General features: G+C 57.5%; 1 protein-coding gene across 1 annotated transcript; it reads right to left on the bottom strand.

The window, feature by feature from the left end:
• Positions 1 to 5,331: 5,331 nt before the first annotated feature.
• On the bottom strand, positions 5,332 to 18,732 carry AQP1 (aquaporin 1 (Colton blood group)). The gene is made up of 4 exons (XM_065884477.1): positions 18,292 to 18,732; positions 8,650 to 8,814; positions 8,274 to 8,354; positions 5,332 to 7,355 (listed from the first exon to the last, which is right to left on the bottom strand). The coding sequence occupies exons 1-4, from the start codon at positions 18,679 to 18,681 to the stop codon at positions 7,176 to 7,178; spliced, it is 816 nt and encodes a 271-aa protein (XP_065740549.1). The 5' UTR covers positions 18,682 to 18,732; the 3' UTR covers positions 5,332 to 7,175.
• Positions 18,733 to 25,322: the final 6,590 nt, after the last annotated feature.

The raw sequence follows: 25,322 nt of genomic DNA, 5'->3' as shown, positions 1-25,322 counted from the left end.
AATGCATTCTTTCCTACCTAGAGGGGATATGCAAAATATATGTCTTACGTGGCAAGGGCACCGATCCACCAGAACTATCCCACAACTGTTGAGGTGGACAGGGTCCTGGAGGTCCCCTGCTGATGACATGTTAAGCCTTTAAGTGCTGGACTGTGGAGAGGTCCAGGGGAGGCTAGAGACTAGAGAAGGACCAGGGGAGGCCGAGACGAGACAGCTATGGGTGAGGGGTGGGGGGAGGTACTTGAAGAGCTCAGAATAAATGGAGGTATTTTAATATTAACATATACCCGATACTATATATGAAATAGATAACCAACAAGGGCCTACTGTAGAGCACAGAGAGCTATACTCAGTATTTTGTAATAACCCGTAAGGGAAAAGAATCTGAAAAAGAATATATATATATATATATATGTATATATACTGAATATACAAACTGAATCACTTTGCTGTACACCTGAAACTAACACAACATTGTAAATCAACTCTACTCCAATAAAAAAGTAAAAATTAGAAAAAGTTCATGGGGAAGAAATTCCAAGGAAATAAATATTTCTATATTCATAAAACTTAACTTCATTTTTCATGTATTTAGTAACATGTTTGACTTATACTCAACTTGGTGCCGTTTACTATTTAACTTAAATATAATTTGTTACTTAAAATATTTTAAAAACAAAACAAACAAAGAATTGGTGAGGCCGTACTACCCCACACGGCCGAAGATCAGTTCTGCCCTTGCGCCATTCCCCATCAATACACTGGAAAGAACAGAAAACTATGCACAACCCTATATACTGAGAATATGATTTATTAGACTGAAGTAGAGTCCTCTAAGCAGACAAGCTCGTTAAAATTTCTGGGCTTCCTTCACCAGTGGCCTCTCTGCCCAGCAGGGCCCGAGGTATTGGTAGGAACTGTCTCTTGAGGGCCGGGGATGATGGCCCTGCTGGCGAGGACCTCACCTGCCTTCCCTACCTCCAGAATTTCCCCTTTAGGAGCACCAAGAACAGGAAACATCATCACCTGTGTGTCCCCAGCCCCCAAAAATGGCCCCTCCCTGGCCCCCAGCTCACAGCGAATTCCACTCATCATCCTCATTGTATTCTAAACCTAAAGAAAACAAGGCGTCTGCCCAGCAGCTCATCCATAAAACATTAATCACTATCTCCTTCCTTGAGAGGCTCCTGACCAGTGAAGGTGTGACCTCCAGGAGTGATGGAAAAATCCGAATCAGTCAGCACGTGGCCAGGCTGTGCCACGGGTGGGGGCCCCTGGCACCAGTCCCTCTAGTGCTTTTCCAGACCAGCTCCTGGCTTTGGAGGAGGACCAGCCTGGGAACCCCCAAAGGAAGTGAGCCCGCCTTGCTTCTACCAAATCCCCAAAAGGCACCATGTCCTTGAGGCCAGGTGGCAAATGGCTGCCCTAAGCCACCCACACCCTTTCATTTGGGTCCTCTTGGAGCCTACAAGAGCTTTTGAGATGGACAAGGATGCTGGAGTCGGGGCCAGATTTACAGGTCGCTAGCCCCATTGAGGCTTGTGGCATCTATGTCTGACCAGTTGACTCACCCCAGTCCCGGATAGCTTCAAAGGTCAATTCTCTCATAGAACTCTCGAGGGCCTGGAAAGAGGAGTCCCCTTGATCCTGGAGGAAAAGGATATATCAAAAGGGATCTTACATTCCTGGATGTTTAGAAACCCAGGACTGATTGACTGGAGGCAGGAGGTCATATAAAATCATATACTCATATCAACTGTTTTTCTTTTTTTTTTTAATTAATTAATTAATTTATTTTTGCTGTGTTGGGTCTTCGTTTCTGTGCGAGGGCTTTCTCTAGTTGTGGCAAGTGGGGGCTACTCTTCATCGCGGTGCACAGGCCTCTCACTATCGCGGCCTCTCTTGTTGGGGAGCACAGGCTCCAGATGCGCAGGCTCAGTACTTGTGGCTCACGGGCCTAGTTGCTCCGCGGCATGTGGGATCCTCCCAGACCAGGGCTCGAACCCGTGTCCCCTGCATTAGCAGGCAGATTCTCAACCACTGCGCCACCAGGGAAGCCCCAACTGTTTTTCTTATATCCCAATATTTATACTGATTATTTTCTTGTATTGTGACATTTGCTTGAACCTTCAGAATGTTTAAAAAATAATGACAGGGCTTCCCTGGTGGCGCAGCGATTAAGAATCTGCCTGCCAGTGCAGGGGACACGGGTTTGATCCCTGGTCCAGGAAGATCCCACATGCCGTGGAGCAACTAAGCCCATGCGCCACAACTACTGAGCCCGCGTGCCTAGAGCCCGTGCTCCGCAACAAGAGAAGCCACCGCAAGGAGAAGCCCACGCACCACAACGAAGAGTAGCCCCCACTCACCACAACTAGAGAAAGCCCACGCACAGCAACGAAGACCCAATGAATCCAAAAATAAATAAATAAAATTAATTAATTATTAAAGGCCCGTAAATATGGCCTTGTCCATCTCTTAATTCTAATTAATTAATTAATTATTTTTAAAAAGTGTTTAATGGAGGGAGAAGTATTCTAGGATTCATTCATTCTAGGATGCTGAATTACATCCTGCTTCTTTCTGGGCCAAGCACAGAGAGCACAGCCTTCCAAGCCAGCTGAGCCACCTCCATGTGCAGGTATCCATGGGACCATGGGGGAATCCAGTGAAGGAAGTGGCCTGGTAGCTGGTCAGCATGGACCCAGATGGAGGAGGGTGATAGATGACCCCCTCATCAACGCACCTCGTGTGTGTAGTTGCTTGAATGCTTGGCAGCTGGGGAACCAAGGTTGAGTCATGGAATCTTCCAGGAAATATACTCTCTCCATTAAATTTTGATGAACGAAACAGACAAGTGTCCTGGTTGCTCCAGAAGCTCTACTTCAGTTCCAGTTATTCTCCTAAAACCTCTCCTCTGTGCTGGGCTGGACAGAACATGAGCAGAGCAGAGCTGGGGATGACCCTTGGGAGATAGGTTACCTGAAGCCCTGAACCCACGGTCTGGAAGACGAGAGGGAGTCTGGGAGAGCCTGGCCCTACAGATTTTGCCCTCAGGCCTGAATGGTGCATTATTATCCCTCAGGGTATAGCATTGTCCTACCCCATCTCATATACTGTGGTGGGAGAGGACAACCTCTGGATGAGCAAGTTTATCAGACATATTCCTCCCAAATAGAGAGAGGGACAGTCAGCCCTGGAGGGCACTGGGTGAGGCCAGTGCCAGGGAGCAGTCTTGGGCCAGGTGGTGCCAATATGTCTCAAGCAGAAACAATGGCCATTTGGCCCCAGAATGAACGGCACTTCTCCTGGTGCTAGAGTTCCCTTCAGCCAGGTATTCTTTTCCCTTCCTTTTTCCTCTCAACACCCTCCAGGCAGAGGAAGCCTAGCTGGGCCAGAGCTAAACTTAGTGGGAGTCTTGACAAAATGGGCCCGCACCACATAGTGGAAAGAGCCCAGTCTCTGAAGCCAGACAGAGCAAGTTCAAAATCCCAGTTTTCCCACCAGCGCACTGTGGGGCTTTGGGCAAATCATTTCCTCTTCAGGGGCCTCGGTGTCCTCTACAACAGAGGTTGTCATCTCTACCTTCCAAGGATGTTATAAGGATTAGAAAGCTTGTATGTGAAGTCCCAGGGAAGTTCCTCGACCTCTTCTTCAGGCTGTGTATCTTGGCACTAGGATTCTAGAAGTTAAAACAATCACTAAGAAAGGCTCTGCCCTGGAATGGCCAGAGGATACCAAAGGAAGAGCAAGGGTTGAGGTGGGGGTGGCCAAGGGCCCTTATGGGTTCTGAGAGGGTTTCACGCCAGGGAGGATGGGACAAGGTAAGGAGACAAGTCAAGAAGGGCTGTGAGAGAGAGCCTCGGAATACTTGCACAGGTGGGCTGCTGCAGGCTAGACTGGACCCTGTTTCCATAGCTTGGCCAGCACCCTCCCATTCATAGCAGCCTGTCCTCAGCCTGGGAGGTGCAGAGGCAGTTTGCATGGACTGAGGGCCCAGGTGCCACTCACAGTGGCCCAGTTCACGCTGGAATAAGAAAGCCTGCTCCAACAGCACTTGACCCTCCACGGGCCAAGCCACCCTTGTATCACCGTCAGCAAAGCCCCCCACCAGAGGGAGGTGGGAACTGTGCATCTCTTAGTAGCAGAGTTGTGATGCCAGGACCTTCCCAGTCACCCCTGACCTGCTCAGCCCACGCTCATGGCAATGCCTGTCCACGTGGCCCAGTGAGATATCCAGGTTGATGGTTCTCGGAACCTCCCAGACTCTGGGCCTCCTGTTATTGGGCACCAGGTTTCCCAGTATAGTTGTCCCTGTTTTGAGAAACTAGCCCAAAGTGTGTGTGCATGTCAGGGGGAGTGTCAAGAGCCTGGGTCCAAATGTCAGCTTGGCAAAGATTTGTCCTATTACTGGGACATGTGCCTGAGTGTCCACTCCCCTCCATCAAGTGAGGATGCCCATGGCTGCTGAGCCCCCAACACTGAGGGTGGCCATGGGTGGGAAGGGGTTTTGTAAGCTGAACAGGCCTAGCTGGAACCTTTCAGCCCACACTGGCCTTGGGCTACGTGGGGGACAGGTGGAAAGTCAGGAACAGACAGAGGGGTCCTTTCCAGGCTTCCTGTCACCCTGGGGGCGGAGGTCAACCCACTCTGACCTCTCTTCCCTTCTGCCCTGGGGAGACCCCTTAGGAGTCTGACAAAAGCCACAGATCCTCCACGGGAAAATGCACAAACTCACTGAATGTGGCTCGTGATTTCAGAGAGGAGGAGCCCTTAGCCCCGCAAGGCCTCAAGGGACTAAGTGGCTTTTCCCCTCTTAGCTACTGCAGGTCATCCTTCCCCAGCCAGCTAAGCCTCCCCTGCGCCTGGCACTAACCTCACTCTGGCGGGCAAGTCTCTCTCCATACCCACCCCTGGAGCTGAGCTCCCCGGGCAAGCCTGTGGGCCCCAGTGCCCAGCCCAGGTGTAGGTGGGTCACAAATGTGAGGAAGGTCAGAGGGAGGGTCACCTGGGAAGTCCCTGGTGCTCCCTGGGCTCTGTTCTTAGGGATCAGAGGGGAGCCACGGGCTGTCACACTTCATTCCTGCTTTCCCCCATCCCTTTCACAGATCAGAATCAAAAATTAGGGGCAAGACCCTGTGTCTCTCAGATGGAGTTCTGGGTGGGGCTGTGTCCACTCCCTGAGACCAGGGATCCTGGAGGCAGGAGGGCAGGCATTGGTTCCCCCTCAGACTGGGTCCCTAGGAGTGGGCCCAAGCTCTCAGACCCAGAGATCCCTAGTGGGAACATGGTGGCAAAAGAAGGAAAACCTCATTCCAGAGAGCTTGGATGACTTATATTACTGTTTATTTTCTTAACATATAATGAAATTCAAAATCCAAAGAGATATATATGCAGAGCAGACAGATGCAGGGTTCTGGTGTGCAGCAGTCAGAGCAAGACAGGAAGGGTCTGCGCCCCTCTCCCCTCCAGCACAACACTCACCCCTCCCGGCCCCTGGCCATTGCCCAAGCAGAAATGCAGAAGCTGGGACTGAGAGGGACCAGTCTCACAGTCCAGGGAGTAGCCAGAGACATGGTCCTGGCTGTTAGGCCTGGCCAAATCATTATCTAGCTGTGGGTCCTTGGGCCTCAGTCTATCTGTTAAATGGGCTAGAAGTTTTACTAGGAGATGGAGAAGGGAGTGTGCGGATATCATGATGGGTCGTCCTGCTGCTCCTAGATACCTGTGTATTGTGTCTCTCAGTTTCTGTCACCATCATGGCCACAGGCACATAGGGAGACCTGCTCTGACCCTGGTGGAATTGAATGGACTGTGTAGATAGCTGCCCCCAAACAGACTGTGCTCTGAATTGTCCTTGGGCTGCAGCCATAGCTACTTCCTCAGGTCAAGACCAACTCTCCCCTCCAGATAAAAGAGGAGGGAAGACTGTGGCCTGGGCAGCCTGTACAGGTCACCCAGCTGCCCCAAATGCCTCCAAACAGGAGCTCAGGAGTAAGGGGGGGATCTGCTCTTCCTCCCGCCTTGGGATCAGCTGGGGGCTTAGAAGCAAGGGCATCTGCCTCCGAGGGCTGATCCGAATCACGGTCGTGTGTCCTCAGGCTTGATAAGCTTCAGATAAATTGACAAGCTTCAAATGACTAAACACACCTGCATAATGGTGACCTGTGTCTGCACTGGCAGGAGAAAGTGAAGAACCAAATAATGATGGGGGTGATGCAGTGATAGGTGGAAAAGATCAACTACAACTCAGTAAAGGAATATGGGCATTCCTCCCTCGCCCTCTAAATGACCTTCATTCTACAAGAGCAGCCTCTGTCCAGTGGAGCCACTATCGGACCTGCTTCCCCCAGGAACAGGAACTTCCAGTGGCTGGATGGTCTGCTGCCCTTTGCTTTGAAACATGTATGCCTATGTACACGTGTTCACATAGGTGTGTAGGTACAACTATATACTTGGCAAGTGGAAGAAGCAGCGCTGGTCCAGACCACATCTTCCAGAACCTGCAGTGTGTCTACACTTACAGAATCCTAGAGAGGGGCCTCAGGCCCATATCGCTTTCCCTGTCCCTGCAACTTTACAGATGGGGTCACTGGGGCCCCGAGATCGAGACCTTCCCAAGGTCATGCAGCAATTCTAGGGGGGGCCCTGGAAGTGAGCCAGGTCGCAAGGTCGAGGCTTGTCTGCCACTTGCCCCTACCACGGCACCTGCTGGGATCTTTTCCCCATCAGAGCATCCTTGCGGACAAGTGCGCTTTACAGGAAAGAGGGCCACGCCCAAAGGCACAAAGCAGTCACAGTGGAGCCCCAGGCACCTGCAGCAGGTGAGTTGGTGAGCAACTTTGGGATGAGGGGGGACTTTCTGGCACACCTCCCATCACACTCTGAGGGGACAACTCAGCAAGGTGGGTTCCTCTCTTTCAACTCCTCTGTGACTTCAAGGGAGTGGGTGATTGGAAAATCTTGGTCCCCAGGAAGCCCTGAGGCCAGGAAACAGAGAAAGAGAAAGAAGGTGATAGAAACAGCCCCAAATCAGGCTTGACTATGCAGGTCCTGCGGATCTTTGGGGAGTGACTGAGCCAGCTTGTCAGAGTGTCTACAATACGGATTTCATCCCTCCCCTCCCTACACCCGCCCCTGCCCACCCCCCACATGGATGCCTGGGCCAGGCCCCCTTATTTGGGCTTCATCTCCACCCTGGAATTGATGTCATCGGCATCCAAGTCGTACTCCTCCACCTGACCGCTGGTCCACACCTTCACGCGGTCTGTGAGGTCGCTGCTCCGCGGGGCCAGGATGAAGTCGTAGATGAGCACGGCCAGGGCTCCTCCGATGAACGGCCCCACCCAGAAAATCTAGGAAAAGAGCAGACGTGCTCAGAGGGCATCTGATGGGAACTGCTTACCCTGAGACCCCTGCTCCACCACGCCACCGCCTGGCTTCCCTCCCACCCGTGCCTGAACCCCAGCATCCCCATTCCTGTGCCCCCCAGTGACTGGCCCAAGGCAGGACTCTGGTGGTGGATGTCTCCCTGCCTCGGTGCAACCCAGCTCAGCATGCCTGGCGTGGTCAGACCAGCCCCTTCTTGAGGGTGGCCACTGCCCCACCCTCCCCAGCTTTGAAAAGGCCCCAGAGATAGTCTGGTTTGATCAAAAGTGGCCTGGAGGGCTTCCCTGTGGCGCAGTGGTTGAGAGTCCGCCTGCCGATGCAGGGGACACGGGTTCGTGCCCCGGTCCGGGAAGATCCCACATGCCGCGGAGCGGCTGGGCCCGTGAGCCATGGTCTCTGGGCCTGCGCATCCAGAGCCTGTGCTCCGCAGTGGGAGAGGCCACAACAGTGAGAGGCCTGCATACCACAAAAAAAAAAAAAAAAAAAAAAAGTGGCCTGGAAAAGAAACAGCAACAGTGGGAACAGCTAAATCCCTTGGGCACTGACCCTGTGTCCTGCTCAGCTTACAGGTGCCGAGACCTTTGTCCTGGGCGGGAAGCAGGCACTCCCACACCCGCACCTCCCAGCTCAGGAAACACAGGCACCAAGAGGCACTGGGATGACATGGGGGCAGGTCTGAGCTGGGACTGGAGGCTGGCCTACGCCGCTTGAGGCGTGAGCCCACTGGCCCTTTTATCTCAGGTCTCAGCTGCCCTATTTCCTCCGCCCTGGCCATCTCCCAGAGCCTCTGTGATGGGAGATAATGTCACAGGATGGGGGCGGGTCTTCCATAAGGCAGCAAAACCTCCCACCCACCTCCACGGGGCAGCCCTGCGATCCCTTACCCAGTGGTCCTGGAAGTTGTGCGTGATGACGGCAGGGCCGAAGGACCGGGCTGGGTTAATACTGCAGCCTGTGTAGTCGATCTGTGAGGGGGAAGGGGCAGGGGCAACAGGGGGGGAGATACAGAAACAGAGACAGAGGGAGCGGGAGAGAGAGGGTGACATGGAGAGAGAGGACCGGAGAGGAAACAGACAAGTGACATTCAGACCCAGAAAGATGGTCAGGAGGTCCCTGCACTTTCCTCTCCCAGGCAGGCGGTCCCCCCACCCCACAGCATGAGCCCTGTCGGAGTCCCACCCACTGTCCTGACAGGACACCACGACAGCCTGGCTCCGCCCTCCCCACCTCCACCGCCACCTGGGAAGGTCCCCCACTCACGGCCAGCAGGTGCCCCAGGGCCACAGAGAGGCCGATGGCAAGCGGGGCCGAGCCCCCGAGGTCCCGGCGCCTCCGGTCCGTGGTGGCCAGCACGCATAGCACCAGCTGCAGGGTGCCGATGATCTCGATGCCCAGCCCCTGGCCCGAGTTCACGCCGGGGGCCAGCTGTAGGGGAGAGGGGCAGTAAGAACTGCGTCCCAGGGCCCCCAGGCCCGGGCCCCCAGGGCCAGACCCTCAGTGCCTTCAGAGCGCTTCGCATCAGCCCCTGGCAAGGCCACACTCAAGCACATACAGCCATTAGTGGACCTTGTCCCCTCCCACACCTGTTGAGGAAGCGCCAGCTTGGCCGAAACACTGTGGCACTCCAGACAGGCCTGGGGTTGCTGGGGGGCGGGGCTTCTGCACCCAGCTACATCCAGGCCGGGGTACCCTTGGGGGTACCAAGGCCATAGGCGACAGGTGAGCCCTAGACCTGGGAGGAGATGGTTAGGGACATTCAGGGACAATTAAAGAAGAGAAGAAAACGGGTGGCAGGGCCCAGCTGGAGGCATTGCTTCTTACTCCAAAAGTCTTGAACATCCTCCCCCATCATCTGTTGCGTCTCAAATTCCCAAAGATGCAGAGGGTCTTCCTCAGTTAGCTGGCCACAGCTCCCTGTGTCCTTCTCGCCCTTGAGCCTGCGTCCCTTGCATCCCCACCCTCTGTCTCCTGCCCCACCTCTGTCTGTCTCTCTCCTGGTCCAGTGTCTGTCTCCCATTTCCTCTGGGCCCTGCCCTCCCTATCTGCCCCCTCCCTGTCCCTCCTGGCCCAGCGCCCCTCCCTCTCTTTGGCCACGCTGGCTGCACCACCACCGTCTGGTTCCCTCTTGCTGCTGGGCCACTTTTAGAAACATGACTCATGGAACAAGAAGGGAATGGGAGCTGCCGTGAGGTCACCCGAGCCCTTCCTCTGCAGCTGCACCAGGGAGATCCCTCCCCACGGAGCCCCTGCACCTTCCCGCACGTGAGGGTCCCAGGGGCCAGATATGCCCACACAGGGGAGCTGGGCCTCGTCAGCACAGGCTGCCTTCTCCCAGGCTGGTGTGTCCAAATAAGACTGAACTTGAAGTCTCATCCGGAGGGTAGGGGAATGGGGCTGTCTCCGAGGCCACAGGGCATTTTGCAGAGTCCTAGGTGGAGGGCACTCCACCACCATCCAGAGCTTTTCTCAGCCCCACCCTGAGGCCATCCAAAAGAACAATTCTCTTCCCGCCTTTGTCTGCAGCCCTGGGTCACAGGGAAAGTGACTCACATCCCCTCCCCTGTGTTGCAGCCCCAGCTCTGGGCCTTTCCTGGCCGACCCCAGGGCCGCAGCCCCCCAGCTCAGCCAGCCCTCCGGGCAATACCCAGTTTTCTTCACACCCCAACATGGGGCTGTGGAGGCAGAAACCCTGAATTCAGGTCTTTGCTCTCCCACTTGCTGTCCCGCACCATGACTATGGTCTCCGCCCTCTCTGGTCCTCAGTTTCCCCATCTGTAAAATAGATCTAATTTTCCCTTCCCATTCTCCAGAGAGGCCAGAGGTTCTAAGGCTGTGGGGACAGTCTTGGGGCATTTGAGAAGGGCTGCAGAGGCAGCAGGGATCAGAATGGTGGTTGTGGCTCTGTGCGGGCTCTTTCTCATCTCATCCCCAGGATTGGGGGCGGTAGCAGGCAGAAGGGGAGAGGCTCTGCTGCCCAGGAGTGTGGAGATGGGAGTGAGGCCCACCTGGAGCCGGGACAGGCTCCACGGAGGCGAGGCTGGTGAGGCCGGGCAGCTTGTACCAATGCCCATCACACTCACACCTGCTGTTACCCTCCATGTCTGAGCGCTCAGGAAGCTCAGGGTTCCTCCCCACGCTCTCTCCTTTGCTCTCCAGGGTCCGCATGATTGCTAGCTGCCAGGAGTCCTGAAACCAGCCCTTCCACACTGATTAATGGAGCCATTGCTCTAAGCGGCTCCTGCGTCATACTCTCCATCCCCACCGCACTCTCCTCACACACGTGGTCTCGGCAAGCTCACCTCCTGCCCTGATTCTTAACCAGGTCTGTGCATCCCAGCCCCTGCTCTGCCCAAGGGTACCACTTTTCATGCAAAGTGAGCAGGGCAGGGGGCCTGGTGCCATGACCCATCCACAGGAAGTGACACCTGCCCTGGGAACCCTAGGATGTACACTTTCCTAGCTGCCCGGAGCCCTTAGAACCTGACAGCCCAGAACCACATGGGTTAGTAACCTTCCTCTCCCCAAACCCGTTGCCACTACCACCAGCAGCAGGAAGATTCCCCTGATTGTTTCCATGTCTATGACCTCCTCTCTTTCAACTGCCAAAGCACTTGTGTTACATACATCTGAAAAAAAAAAATTGATAACTCAAAATCGGAAAGGATAGTTAAAGGTCTGTTGAAAGTTGATGTCCAGAAAAGAGCAAGTAAAAATTCAGACCCTATGTTCCCGTTTACAACCTATTAAATTTGACACAATTGCTTACATAGGGCTAATCCCACTTGTGGTTACTTGTTATTGAAAAAAAAAATGTTTGCACATCCCCAGGTAGTTTTGCCCAGTCCAGGTCTTATATTTCACCGATGAAGGTCCCCCCCCACTTCAAAAAAAGTAACAATCAATTTTCTGAACACAAGTCTAAAAACCAGAAATCTCCACACATTTAGTTAAAGCATCAGAAAGATGCAGGCTCTCCATTTTTGTATCAAACCCATTGAAGCCCGCTCTCAAGGCCCAGTTCAGACTCCAGTAGCACCAAGAAGTTTTCTCGGGTCCCTGGCTAGAATTCACTTCTGCTGCCACTCTGCCGAGCCCTCACTGAACGGCCTGCATATCTTGCAGAGAAGTAACCTTTCTGCCTCCTGTGTTGGTGCCTCAGACACCCTGGCCTGGGAGCTCGGTGGGGACAGATGGGGACACCTTCTCATCTCCCCGCCCAGACCTCAAAGGGGACGCTCGCTGTGTGGTGACAGAAGTAGCAGACGATGCTAATTTTCTAGGACTTCCACCCTCTCTAGAAGCGGCCAGGGAAGCCCTCTGGAGCTCGGCAGGGCTGGTTCATTCGCTTTCTAACTGGGAGACCACAGGCCAGTCGTTGGTCTCTGTGGACCTTGCAGGGCAGCCTGCTCAAGGCTCTGCGAGATGACAGACAAGGAGGCCAAGGCCCAGGAAGGAGACAGCAAAGTCAGAATCCTTGCTCCGGGGGTCTGTGCCACCCAAACTCACAGGCCAAGGTGCTGGCTACCCACAGGTTGGGCTAAGGGTTCTGACGATTCCCAGCTTGGCCTGAGGAGCTGGCAGAATATGCTCTGTAGCTGCTAGAGTGTCCCAGGCACCGGGGTGGCACAAGGCTGACCTCTCCAGGAATGGGCCTCAAACCCTCCCCACTGCCCATGGGCAGTATGACCAAGGTAGCTTCTAAGGGCCAGGGCCCCAGCTTGGCCTGGGCACCACGGCGTCCCACCCTTGGGGAACAGCAGGTCCCAGGGCCAGGTCCGGCTGTGGCTCTGGGCATCCACTCTCAAAGAACAGGGGAGGGAAGACATTGAGGGCTGCCCCCTATACCCACTGCCTCTAGCACTCAGCACTCCCAGTGAGGGGGGCCTCGGTGAGCCCCCCAACGTCACCCCTCCGTGACTGTTCCGGCATGCATGTGCCTCTGAGGATCCAGGGCTTGGGGGGCCTCTGTGTGTCTTTGTAGATTGGTATCTGTGGGGGACCACATGTGTCCAGGTGTGACTCTTTCCTTTTCTTTTTCATTAGACATTAAGAGGTTTATTAGACAATAAGTAAACAAAAAGTCTATCCAAGAGTTACAAACTTTCTCAACCTGTACGCACTAAACAATACAAGCTAAAAATATCTGACACAAAAACGGACAGAATTACAAGAAGAAAATGATCAGTCCACTACCAGAGTGAAAGGGTTTAACAACCCTCTCTCAGAAACTGATGGAATGAAGAGGCAAAAAATATAAAAAGCCTGAACAGGGAAGGTTTGAGCCACACAATTAACAAGCTGGATTCAAGGGAAATGCGTAAGCCCTGCACCTCCATATTTGAGGATATACCCTCTTCTTCGGCCCACGTGGGACATTCAGACACACTCATCACGTATTGGCCACATGCATCTTAACTGTCTCTGAAAATCCTTATCACGCAGGGTGCCATCTCTTACGGAGCGGGGACTTTGCGGAGGCTGGGGCAGGGCTCTCTGTGTGGCCCTAGATGTTCATCTTGTGTGTCTGACGCATTTCTGAGTGTGTCACCCTGTCCCTGTGTGTTGCACTCCCACACATAAGTGCCACTACTGGCTGGGGATGGAGGAGAAGGGAAGGAAGCCCCCTTGAGTAAAAGAGAGACAGGTCTCAAAGTGCTCTTTGCTCCCAGAAGCCATTTCATCTTCCTGACAAGAAACAATACACAAAGCAATGGCTTCCTCCTTCCCTTCCTCACTTCAGGACGGCCCTGTCCTCCTGCCCGGGAAAGGAAGAGGTTCCACTGAGGACCACCCTCCCCGTACCCTCCTAGGGTCCCAGGGCCTGAGTGGGACCACCCAGCCTTGAGAATATGCTTCATGCCCATGTGTGTGTGCCCGTGTGCCATGTACCATTGCGTGTGTGAGTGCACGTGTGTGTACGGGTACAGCGTAAATGTGTGCAATGAGGAGCAGCAGAGATAATCAAGGGCTGGCGGCAGGAGGCCGGGGGTCCTGCCTGCCGTCAACTGCTCTGCAACCTAGGCACGCCTCCATGTCTCTGTGGGCCGCGGTTTCCTTACCTGTAAAATAGAGGCCCCAGACCTTGTCCAGGATTCCTCCCCACCTGACGTGGGACCCCGGCCCCCAAGACCTGCGGTCACCCTCCGGGCCAGGATCCCGAATGCAGGATTCCCACAAGGCCATCTGAACCGCTGGTCTCCATACGGCATGGAACCTGTTATAGGACCTCCCAACCACCTGTAACCGCCCGATGCCCTCCACAGACACACAGCCCAGAGCAGCCGGCTGCCTGACAGACCCTACTTGCATAGCCCTGATGACAGGGAGCTTACTGACTTGGAGGCTGCCCTTCCCCAGTTTTTTTTTAAAAAAGCGTCTTTCTTTACCCTGAGCAGACACCTGCCTCTGGTTGTCCTGATGGTGGGATTTCAGGCACCGAAAGGAAGTGCTCATTGGAATGGGCCTTTCCCAGCCTTTTCTACCCTCTTTTGAGTTGAGGTTTTCCAGCCTCAGGGTGTGTTTGCCCGCTGGACTGTAGCTCCTTGGTTGTGTAAAGACAGCCCCTCACTTACCCCCTGGGCACCACCGTGGGTGAGGAGCCCCTCTGGACCCCAGAGAGAGGCTCTGGCTGAGGGGACCCTGGCCAGGACGTTTCCTTGCCCCTAGCTGCAGGTATGTGGGCTCAACCCACACCCATTCAGGAGACCCCAGACCCGTCGGTGCTTCCAGAGGGCGAGGACCATGGCCCCCCAGGGGGCTCTGCCAGCAAGCACCAAGGGCTCCCTGTGCCCCCAGGAAAGCTTTCCCAAACCAGTCTTCAAGGAGAGGCAGGGGGCGTGTTTGACCTGCCTGGGGAAAGCCCTGATGGGTAAGAGTAAAGGCACCCCTGCTGGGCGGGGCCCTAGAGAAAGTGGGGACCACTACTTGGGCCTGAGATCAGGTTGGGGGGAGACAGCATGGGATTGTCCTGCAGTGAGCTAAAGGCTCCAGATGGGAGGGGAGGCTGTGACCCGGGGGACGGGGGAGTCAAGGCAAGTCCCCTTAGACCGAGGGACGCCGGCGGGCCACATCCCCTCTCAGAACGTGGCCCCTTCACGTGAAGATTCCCACAGCGAGCCCTGGCTAGGGCCAGGCGTCAGCGTGTGCAACATGGGGCGGGCAGGGCTGCTCCGAGGGCTCTCATGGGGGAAAGAGCCTAAGAATTTTCCGTGGTAAGGGAAGTCTCCACCGCAAAGCTCCTGCCTCGCTCTGTGCCCTCCCCCTCATCTGGTTCTGGCTGGAGACAGTAATTATATGTCCCATCAGCGGCATCACCACCCAGCCCCCAGCCCCCTCCCTGGGCAGGGCCGTCGGAAAACTGGCTTCCCTTTCCCCCAGCCCCCACCCCCAGCTCTCGGGGAGGCCGAGGGCCCTCAACTCTGGAAGAACCAGTGGCATGGGGAAGGGGGGGTTAGGGAGAGGGGGGTGCTCTCATTCTGTGGCTGGGGAAACTGAGGCCCAGGACACTGAGGAAGTGGGAAGTTTGGGGCTAAAGGCAGGCCCTGGATACAGCACGTAGAAACAGTCCCCAGGCAGTCAGGCCCAGAATCAATGGGGCTGAGGAAAGACCCCCAAATGAGGGAAGTGTGCGCTCTGCCTGAGGCCCCAAAGGGGCTGAAATCAGAGGCTCTGGATGGAGTGGCATCCAGCCCCCTCTTGGACACAGGTAGACACTGGCCTGAACCCTGAGCCCTCACCTCTTTCCAGAGCCCCAGCCTTCCACCATGACCCCCGATCAGCCACACCCCACGACTCTCAGGACATGACCTCCTCTACCTAGGAGCCCCTTCCCCCCCAGCCCAGAGTCTTCACATTCAGGCTCTCATGGCACCTCCTCCGTGAAGCCCTCCTGGCCCTCACCACAGCTCAAAGTCAGAAGTTCCCAGGTGCCCTGATACCTCTTATCGCACTGGCCTCCTGCCCCCTATCACGGACAGATGTGCACCGGGCTTATCTTGCACAGGACCATGGGCTTCCCGGGGCAGGGATTGGGCTGACTCAACCCTGCATTCAGTCTGCAGCAGTGACAGTCATGTTTATAGTGTGAGCAAGCCAGAGAGGGGAAGAGTGAAAAGAGCTGGCGAATGGTCCAGATTCCAAGGTACAGGAGCATCTTCGACTTCCCAGAGCCCAGCCATACCTTGCGATCTCCCCTTTCCACAGATGGGAGCTGGGGCCACACAGACAAGGTTGCTTGCATGAAATCACACAGGGTATTATTAGTAGCCGAGCTAGGGCAGGGCAGACCTGGCACCAACCCCTGCCTCTGAGCCTCTCACTCTAGGAACAAAATCAGGGTTTGGCTCTGAGAACTAGCCAGGATGCGCCAGGCTGGACAGAGGTCCGTGGCCCCTCTGGGACATATCCTGAGCCCTGACTCAGTGAGGAGAAAGTTGTCCCCAACATGTCCCCGGGGGATACCCCCTGACTCATTCCAACCATTTCCTGTCACTTCTTTCCCTATTTTCCTTGGAAATCTCCATGCCAACCATGGGTTTGGGCTGGGGTGGGGCTCGGGACTCAAGGGGCTGCGGGAGCCTCCCCCAGAGCCTGGAGGAAAGAGTGTGTCACCTGTGTAGGCTGGTCTCTGCCCCTCTTGAGGTGTTGAGGCCACCTCCCAGGTCTCTTCAGATCCCAGGTTCAGTGCTCTGGACCCTTTTCCTGTTCTTCAGCCCAGGACTTGTGTTTCTGGACCCCAAACTTCCATGGGGGTCCCCGGGCCCCTGCCACAGCCCTCAGTGCCCTTAGGTTCAGCACGGCCCCTCTTGGGCTCCTGTTAGCCAGACCCTCCTGGGAAGAGTGATAAACTCAAGTCCACAAAGTAAGCTTGTTCGTACTATGGGTGTGGCCAAGAGATATCAAGAGACCTAGGTCCCCTCTTGGAGCCTCAGGGTTTTCAACGCCAAGAAAACTCAACAAGTTAGCAGTAGCCAGGCCTTGAACCCAACTTGCCTGCTTCCCCGCCCAGGGCTGGGCCCCTTTTTCTCCCCCTTCTGCAACCCATCCAGCTCAGGTATTGGGGTGACTTTGGAAAATGGAGCCTTGAGAGGGAAAGGGACACTAAAGCAGGGTGTGGCCAGATCAAGGTGGCACAGAGGTAGGTGCTTGCCCTCCTCAAGTCTGCCCGGGATGCCCACGTGAGAGAGCGAAGTCGGCCAGCAGATGCCTATCCCTTGAGAGGGAAGGTCAAGAGGGGGACGGAAGGCCTGGGGAGACTCAACTGCTCCCCTAGGAGGACCCATTCCCAACCCCCATTGTGCCCAGCTGAGCCCCAAGGTGATCCACCCTACCCAGTGCGCACTCCCCGAAGTCACCCGGCTTTGCCCCCACTGGAGAGACAGGCCTGGAGGGCCTTACATCCACCGTGACCACATCTTCCCCGACTAAAGTCTAAACTCCAGGCCGCAGGGCTAACCTTCAGTCCTAGGCTTGGTGAGGTGTCACTGTGACACAAGAAGTGCTAATCCCTCCTTGGCAGGGTCATGCCAGCTGCCCTCTGCACAGACCTCACCAAGCCTCCCCCTGCTGCAGCACCAGGATCTGAACTTTGGCTGGGAAGCAAGAGGGCAGCTGCTTCTCTAATCACCCACGGCTCTCTCTGCAGAGCCCCTGGCCGGCTCCCTTACTCTCCCACGCCGGCCTGTCCGGCCCAGGCCCCGCCAGTCTCGACCTGATTTGATTCCTCCTCTCTGCTCCTTTGCCTCTCTCCCTCCCTGTGGAAACACCCCCTCGGGTGCTCTGAGACCTCCTCCAAGCCTTACTCAGCCTCTCATGCCAAATTTCCCCTGCTGTGGCCCAAGCCAGGTCTGAGTTTGCACTTGGCTGAGGGTCTGGAAAAGCCCAGGTCCGCGACAGCACGCAGCTGCCGCCAACAACCAATTAGCTGTGCTAAGCGGCCCGGGAGAAATTCTTTTCCGCAGCTCCTACCCAGTCTGCTTCTCATAAGCGCCCCCGGGCCAGGCCCCATTCAAGCCGCGAGCAATGGGCGCACGCAGGGACACACGCACCCCCTGGGACGCTCACGTAGCACTAACGTGCTCACAGACACACTTGCAGAAGCAGTGGAGCTTCCACAGACTTGGAGGCCCATGCCGGCACCCACGTGCACACACCGTTCACAGACACAAATACACGCGCCACACCTCTCTGTGTCTGGTGACAGAGAGTGGACCCAGACAGGAGGCAAGATGTCCCCGCTCCGGCTCCCCTCCTCCCCGCCCCCCGCCACCGCCTTGCTGTAATCCAGGAAAGCTGCCTGCAGGCTTTCCAGCAAGTGTTTTCACCCCCCATCTTTGTCTCATTCCCGGGCCCAGAAGAGCAAGAGGAGCTTTTTCGTTGGAGGCAGCTTGTTCGGGGGACCTGGGTGGCTGCCTGGAAGCTTGAGTGACCCCCCTCCAGGAGAGTCCTGCTCACACAGGACTGTGTGACCAGCTGCAGGACATGCCGGGCAGGTGGTGCAGGGAGGCTGGGGACAGCAGGCAGAGTGTCCCCAGGGTCCAGGCTGCACAGGGAGAGAGCTGCTGCACAGGCGGGGCTGGGGAGTGGTGGTACGAGAAACCACAGCCCCGGGACGAGGAACTGCTGGCCCAGCGGTTAGCTGCCGCCTGTGCTTATTCCCCACAATAGAGGCCCGCAGGGGAACATTGGCAAGACCGTCACGCTGGGTCTCAGCTCCCCACGGTGCCCGGCAGGAAACAGGCTCTGGACCGCAGGCGTAGCTGAGTTCCAGTCCCAACTCTGCGTGACCTCCAGCAACCTCTTGTCCTCTCTGTTCCTCGGTGTCCCCATCTGCACAATGGGCGGAGGATGAGACCAGCGCCGCCTCAGCACTGAGGCCCCAGAGCCTGGGGCCACCCCACTCACCGCATTTAGGCCAAGCGAGTTGTTGGGCAGGGAGGAGGTAATGCCCGAGAGGATGGCAGTGGCGACGATGGCCCCCACGCACTGGGCCATGATGTACATGACAGCCCGGAGGACACTCATCTGGCAGCTAAGCAGGATCCCCAGCGTGACAGCCGGGTTGAGGTGGGCTCCGCTGATGTGGCCCACGCTCTGGGCCAGCGTGGCAATGCTCAGCCCAAAGGCCAGTGACACCTTCACATTATCCTGGATGGCACCTGTCGTCTGGTTGCTCTTTATCGGGTACTGGAAGCCCAGGGCGGAACCAATGCTGATGAAAATGAAGAGGGTCATGGCCAGGAACTCGGCCACCACTGCCCTCCAAAAGAGCTTCTTCTTGAACTCGCTGGCCATGCTGGCAGGGGGCTTGGCCGGAGACCGCTGCCTGGTGCTCGCCTCCCTCCGAGAGCTGAGCCACAGCCCGGGCTGGGCCTATTTATAGGACCCTGGCGGGAGGAGAAGGGGGGAGCACAAAGGGAGGAAGGCCTCTCCTTGCTCGTGGCCCGCCCCACACCTCATGGGCCTCCTCTCAGCGATGGATGCAGACACAGCTCTGCTGTCAGCCTGCCAACTTCTTTTCCCTTCCTCCTCTCTCCCCTCCCTCCCTCTTTTCCTCCGCCCTCAGCCCTGCCCAGCCCGGGGAGGCAGGCAGGAGGCAGCCACTGCTCTAATAGGCTTTGAGAAATTCCTCCAAGTAGGCCCCCCTCAGAGGGCCAGAGAAATCCAGGTGTCCCCGCCCTGTGTGCAAAGCTCAGGGGGTGCCCGAGGACAAGTCCAGACGCTCGGGATGCATGGGGCGGGGTGAGCAGCTGGGTTCAGCAGGTAGACATTGCCCTCCTGGAGGCGGGCACCATGACCCTGCTGGCCTGGCATCCCCATCCCGCCTCAGAGTGACATTAGTCTGGAGTCCACAGGTCCGGGATCCCCAGGGGCAGTCTGGGCCTCTCACCCCTGGCCCAGACCTGGCCACGGGATGTCACTGTAGGGATGGCCCAGAGCCCCCAGCCCCACCAGCCAGGCCAAAGTTAATGGGGACACAGAGGTATCAGAGGGTGCAGAGAGCTTGTCCGTGGACCACCCTCCACTCTGTGGTCAAGGGCAGGCCTGAGATCAGTAAGAATCTGAGAGGCCCCCACGCTGGGAGCCCTCCAGCTTCTGAAGCAATTTGAGCAAATGATTTCGGGGCAAGTGTGGGAAGATGAGGGCAGGTGAGGACTTTCCTCTCAAAGACAGTCAAGCTGGCAGAACACGGGGGAGACGGAAGGAATGGCAGAGCCTAACCTGGAGACTGGAAAGCCTGGGAGGGAGAGAGGGGGGAGAAAAGGAGGGAGCACGAAAGGGAGAGGCAGAGGGACATGGACGGGAAAGGAAGAAGAAAAGGAGACAGAGAGAGAGAGAGAGAGGAAGAGAGACAGAGAGAGAAGGAAGGACAGAGAGAAGCCGAATCAGCAAAAGTGGAAGTGAAAGGGATAGATCCCCAGACAGAGACAGGGAGACGGGTCAGGGCCGGCCGAGGAAGAGAGACAGAGAGAGAGCGCAGGGGACACAGGACTGGACCCAGAGGCAAGGATCCAAAAGAGAAAGATGAGTGAGCAGAGCGGAGGTGGGGGGCAGGGGGGCAGACGACACCCCGAGCAGGGGGAGGGGAAGGGGCTGCTCTGCAGTCCGCCACCCCGCCCTGCAGTCCCACCTGTGCCCCGTGCATCCCCATGCCAGAGGCCCAGCGGCAGCCCATGAACTCAGCAAGAAACTGGACTCCTGGGCCAGGAGCCCCAGGCCACCAGCCTGAGGCACATTATTCTGTGAGAAGAGGAGCCAGGCGGGGTCCTGGGCGAGGCTGGGCCCAGGAGGGAGGGGCCTCCCCGGCCCTCTCATCCCTCCCCTGCCTGCCTCACCGTAGCCCTACACCAGAATGCTGGCTTCTCCCCATTTTACAGGTGGGAAGATGAGGCCCAGGGAGGGGAAGGACTTCTCTGAGCTCTGTGTGCGTCCAGGGACCATCTGCAGAAGATGACGCTAGACCTCAGTGACCTCCGTCCTGCTTGGCTGCAGCGCACCAGGGCTGCCCTCACCCTGGCGACGAGCCCCCAGAGATCAGCCTGGTGTTTGCCGGGGGCAGGAGGCCCACCGGGTCAGGGGTGGGGGAGATGTGTCCACCTAAGTGTCTGTGAGTACAGGACAGGGTGGATGTGAGGCAGGGAGCTAGCGTGGTGGCTAGCAGGCCCTGCCTGCCCAGAGAGCCCAGTGCCCAGAGGTCATCGGTGCCTTATTTAACCGTCCAAGGGAGGGAGCCGGCCCCACTAGGACACTTCCTGGAGCCTCTTCCGCATCTTTCGCTCCGGGCAGGCCTGGCTCAGTTCTCCACGCCCCAAGAGGCTCCTCACGCCCTGACCCTGGCCCCACGGCCTGGTGGCCACCACGCCCCGTGAAGAAGGGTTCTCTGGTCAGTTCCGAGCCTCCGACCAGAGCTTCCACTGCGTGGCTGGGATTCCCTCACTCCGAGGCTTTGCTGGATGGCCTTGTTTCCCCTCAGACCGGTCTCGGAGGGCAAGGCTGGGGTGCACCTCAGAGCAGGGTCTTCCGGAGCAGGACCATTCCCTTCAGGCCACAGGCTCCCTGTCCACCGAGGAACATACACCCTCTGCTCGGTGCAGGGACTAGTTCTGACGGTGGTAGGTGCTGGGACCCAGCCAGGAAGGCCGGAGGAAGGCAGCAGGGGGAGAGCTGGTCCCAGAGGGGCCACTAGACTCAGGCCGGTATTGGGATACAGCACCCCAGAGACAAGAATCGGAGCCTGCGTGGGCCTGTGTGTGACCAGGCTCGGTGAGAGGGTCCACGGGCCAGGTCAGGACCCAGGCTGCAGGGGACACATCACGTGCTACTATGCATGAGGGTGAGAGTCACCTGGGAAGTACTAACTCGTCCAACAAATAATTACTTAGCCCGTGTCACGGCCAAACACTGTTCTGGGCACTGGGGGACAGCTACGAACGAGGCGGCCCAGCTCCTTGTGCTCCTGAAGTGCTCCTTCTAGCACATGAGCCTGCAGGCTCTGTGTGAGTGGCTGAGTGTATTACTGTGGGGGGCACGCGTGCGTGAGCGTGTACTTGCTGGATGGCCATGTCTGTCTGGAGTGGGCCAGGAGATGGGGGACACAGGGGTTTTGACAAAGCACTTTTGCCCAGGCAAATTAGGCACCCACTAATCTCAGGATGATACGAGGGTCCTCAGGGCAACAGTCCCCGAAACCCCTGCATCTCCTGCCCCCTCTCCCAGGTCAGCATGGCATATCTGCCTTAAATGCCACCATTATAGCTACACTCCTTTGGATGAAGGAACGGCCGTCACCAGGAGGCGCCATCAGAACGCAGGCATCTCCAGAATAATGCCCTCATTCACCCACCATCTCCCATAATGGAAAAGGGCCTCTGTGGCCATTTCAATGGGGAAAGGGGAGCCCCAGACCCAAAAAGGCCCCAAACCCCTCCACCTCCTCCCTAGTCTGCCACAAACCCGGGCCAACCAGGGAAAGAAGGAAGGAAACAACCTTTGTCTGAGGGTCCATCCTCACCACAACCCTGGGAGGCTCGGAGGGTAAGCGGTTTGCCAAGGAATGGCAGAGCTGGGGAACTCAGGAACCCCAGTCTGGTTCTCTGCTCACCTATCAGGAAGGGCCCTGATGGACCCGGGTACCAGATGGGAACCCCAGCTCTGCTGGGCCAGGAACAAAGACAAGGGCAGGGGAAGCTGGCCCTGGAGGCACTAGGATGAGTGAGGGGTGGGAGTGACAGGACCATCTTCACCGCGTCCGCGTAATCGGTGTGGGGCGGGGAGCATCGGAGCAGCTAGGAGAGGCCAGAGCCGCCCCTGTGCTCCTGCCAGCCGGGGAGCTTGGGTCCTGTGGAGGGCACCACACCCACCCAGCTCCCCCTCCAGTGTGACCTGATTCAGCAGGCTCTGCGGCCCTCCCACGGGCAGCGGCGTGGGCCCAGCCTCCAGAACCCACAGGCTTGAGCCAGGCTAAAGAAGGGGGGCTGCCCCACTCCCCAGCTCCTGAGGCGGGGCTGGAGGCAACTGGGCCTGGGCACTGTCTGGCCCTGCCAGAGCAAAGGTCTCAGCGAACGCTTTGCCAGACGTGCCATATTCCTGCCTTGTCTACAAGACCGGCATTGCAGTCAGAGCCGTATGTTCCAGGGCCGTTTGGTTCCGGTCCCCACCCAGATCCAGCGGGAGAGGCTCAGCCTTGTCCAGAGGTGGACGCACAGAGCCTCACATGCTGGCCAAGGATCCGGCCCTCAGGCTATGTGGGGAGAGGACGCCCATGGGTGTGGCCGCAGCTGTCACTCTCGTGGCCAGAAGTTTCCATGCAGCACAGGGAAGAGGGACCGAGGGGATGTACCCTCACTTCTGGGCCGCCAGGGATTTCCCACCCACAGTCTGAGTTGTGGGGAACAATGACTTCATTCCCCCCAGGAGGCCCACCGGGAAGATGGAGTTTGAGGTAGGAGGAGACACCGACAGCTGACTGGACATGACCACAAGCAGCTTGGATGAATTTCCCCAAGTCCCTCCATCAGACTTCTCTGAATCATGGCCGAGAGCACTGGTGGAGGGTGGCAATACAGGCCAAGGTCCCTGCAGGTCTTGGAGAGGGTGGCGAAGAACCAATGAACACCCGCTCCTGGAGAAACCCTCTGGTCCTCCCAGATCTGCCCCTCAACAGGGCACTGGCTACCATCCCACCCTGACCTTGATCTAGGCTGCCCGGATGGGGCCTGTCTGCCCCCGCTGCCCAGGAGGCCTGCGCCAGAAGCGAGGATTTAGCACCAGAGTGAAGTCACTGTTCCTGGGAGGTGTGGCCATTCCCCACCGAGGGGGAGCAGAGGCGGGACCCAGGCCCAGAGCACAGAGACCAAAACGGAGACTCCAACTCCTTGGCCGTGTCCTCAAGGCTCTCCACTCACCACCCTGGGGCACACTTCTCACCACCCCTTCCCAGCCCCAGACGAGGGCCCGGGCTCCCGTGCCACCATGCTCACTGTGCCCAGGTGTTTGCACGCACACTCTTCCTTCTCCTTCCCCGCTGCACCAGCCTCCTCTGACCCCTCCTCCACGGCAGCACCCACAGCTACAGCAGTGAGCTCACCCCAGCCTGGGCTGTCCCCCCCCCGCCGACCCCAGGGGCTGAGGGTGGGCCCGAGGGCCTGGGTCTTCTCCTTGCCCATCCACCGTGCCCCCAGCAGAGCTGAGTGCGGGGCTGGGCACAGACGGGCTGATCTAGGAACCATCTGCTGTCTGACTGTCCGACTCCCCCTGGAGACGAGGTACCCACCTCTTAAAGCATGTGAATGCCTCCCTGTCTGACAGCTAACTCCTGGCCATTTAGGTGTCACACGATCCCCCTTAAATCAAAACAGGATTTAGCGGGCCACCAGTGATTCACCAGAGGCGGAACAATTCAGTAATTTTCTAAACTACTGCCTCCCATTCATTTCTCCTCACACTGCCCTGCCCCACCCCGCCCCCCGCCTGCCCTGAGCAATAATAGCAAGGCTTGGTGGGGAGGCCGGCAGGGTGGGACAGTGGCAACCCTATTTCCGGCAAGCGGGATTTTCTATCTTGATGTTTTAGCAACTCCCCAGCAATAGCCTCCACTTGATGCCACAGAGGATGGGCCTGAGAGGCAGGTGGGAAAGCTGCCCCCGGCCTGGCTAGGAGAGTCAGGCTGGGCTCCTAGGCCTGAATGAGGGCAACTTGAGGACACACGGCTGCCCCTGCCCCACCCCCAACTCTGCTGGGACTGGAGGAGGCCCTCTAAGAAGGAGTGAGGTCACGTTTTCCCCAGCCCTGCCCTGCAGGAGAGGAGGGGGGCCTCTCTCATTTCCAGAAAATGCTAGTGGTGGCATTTGTCCCAAGCCTCTAACCACACCCTTGAGGGGAGACAGGCAGGACAGGGGGTTCAACCTGCAGCCGGCCTCGGCGCACTGGGTAACAGGGTTTGGAGCCTTTCCTCACCCTGGCCACACGCAGGGCGCTCCCCTCTCCCCTGGCCTGGCTGTCACTGCAACTTCCACGCGACTCTCCGAGACTCCTACCCTCTCCTGCCCTGGGCCCTCAAAAATCTCCTGTCTTTGCCTTGTTGGATCATAAAGCAGCAAGACTTGGGAGGAGGCGTCAGAGAGTATGGGATCTGATGCCCTCATTTTGCACATGGGGAAACGGAGGCTCATAGAGGTGAGGTGACATGCCCGAGGTTCTTTGGTGGGTCAGGGTGCAGCCAGGTGTTCTCGTTCCTGCCCAGGCCTGGTCTGTCAGCCTCGCCCAGCCTCTTCCTCCTCTTTCTCTGCTGGACAAGAGACCACCTACTCCTCGGGCTCCAGTGAGGACTCAGAAAAGTGCCCGGGCAGCTGGAAGGTATTTTGCGGTGGGCAGGGGGGACCTTCTATGCTCCCCTGCCCCTGTCCCATCCCAGCCCTCACCTATGGCCACCGTCCCCAGAGAGTGTGTCCAGGTGGGCGCTGCAAGTCCCGCAGGCAGGGACTCTAGGCTCTCTGTCCTGCTCCAGCCCTCTCCTGGATGCCCCCGTGTCATCTGGCCACGGGGCCTCCCTGCCCACCTGCGGGTCCCACTGCCTCTGCTAGTCTTCACTACATCTCCCAGGGATCTGCCTCTTCCTGAGAACCTCCCGGCTGCCAGACCCGCTCTGGCTGGCCACCCCGCGCTCTCGTCCCCAGTGCCGGGTTCCGTCGCCTCCTTCGGTCCCCACTGCTGGCACAGCTGGGCGCACCTCAGGGCCAGAGCCTCGCAGGCTCTTCAGCGTTTCCAGCGAGCACAGCCCGGCTGGGTTCCAGCAGCGGGAGCAGGTGCGGCCCGGTGCCACCCTGTGCTTCCTCTGGGCCCTACCGTGGGACTGCTCGGGTGCTGCAGGTTCCAGGGCTTCAGGGAAAATTCCTCTTTCACTGTGCTTGCACTGTTCTCGCTCACCTCATCACCAA

Source organism: Phocoena phocoena, chromosome 9 (genome assembly GCF_963924675.1).
Source record: "Phocoena phocoena chromosome 9, mPhoPho1.1, whole genome shotgun sequence".
NCBI lineage: Eukaryota > Metazoa > Chordata > Mammalia > Artiodactyla > Phocoenidae > Phocoena > Phocoena phocoena.
Note: the sequence above shows the minus strand (reverse complement) of the source record. Positions and strands in the feature narration are given on the sequence as shown.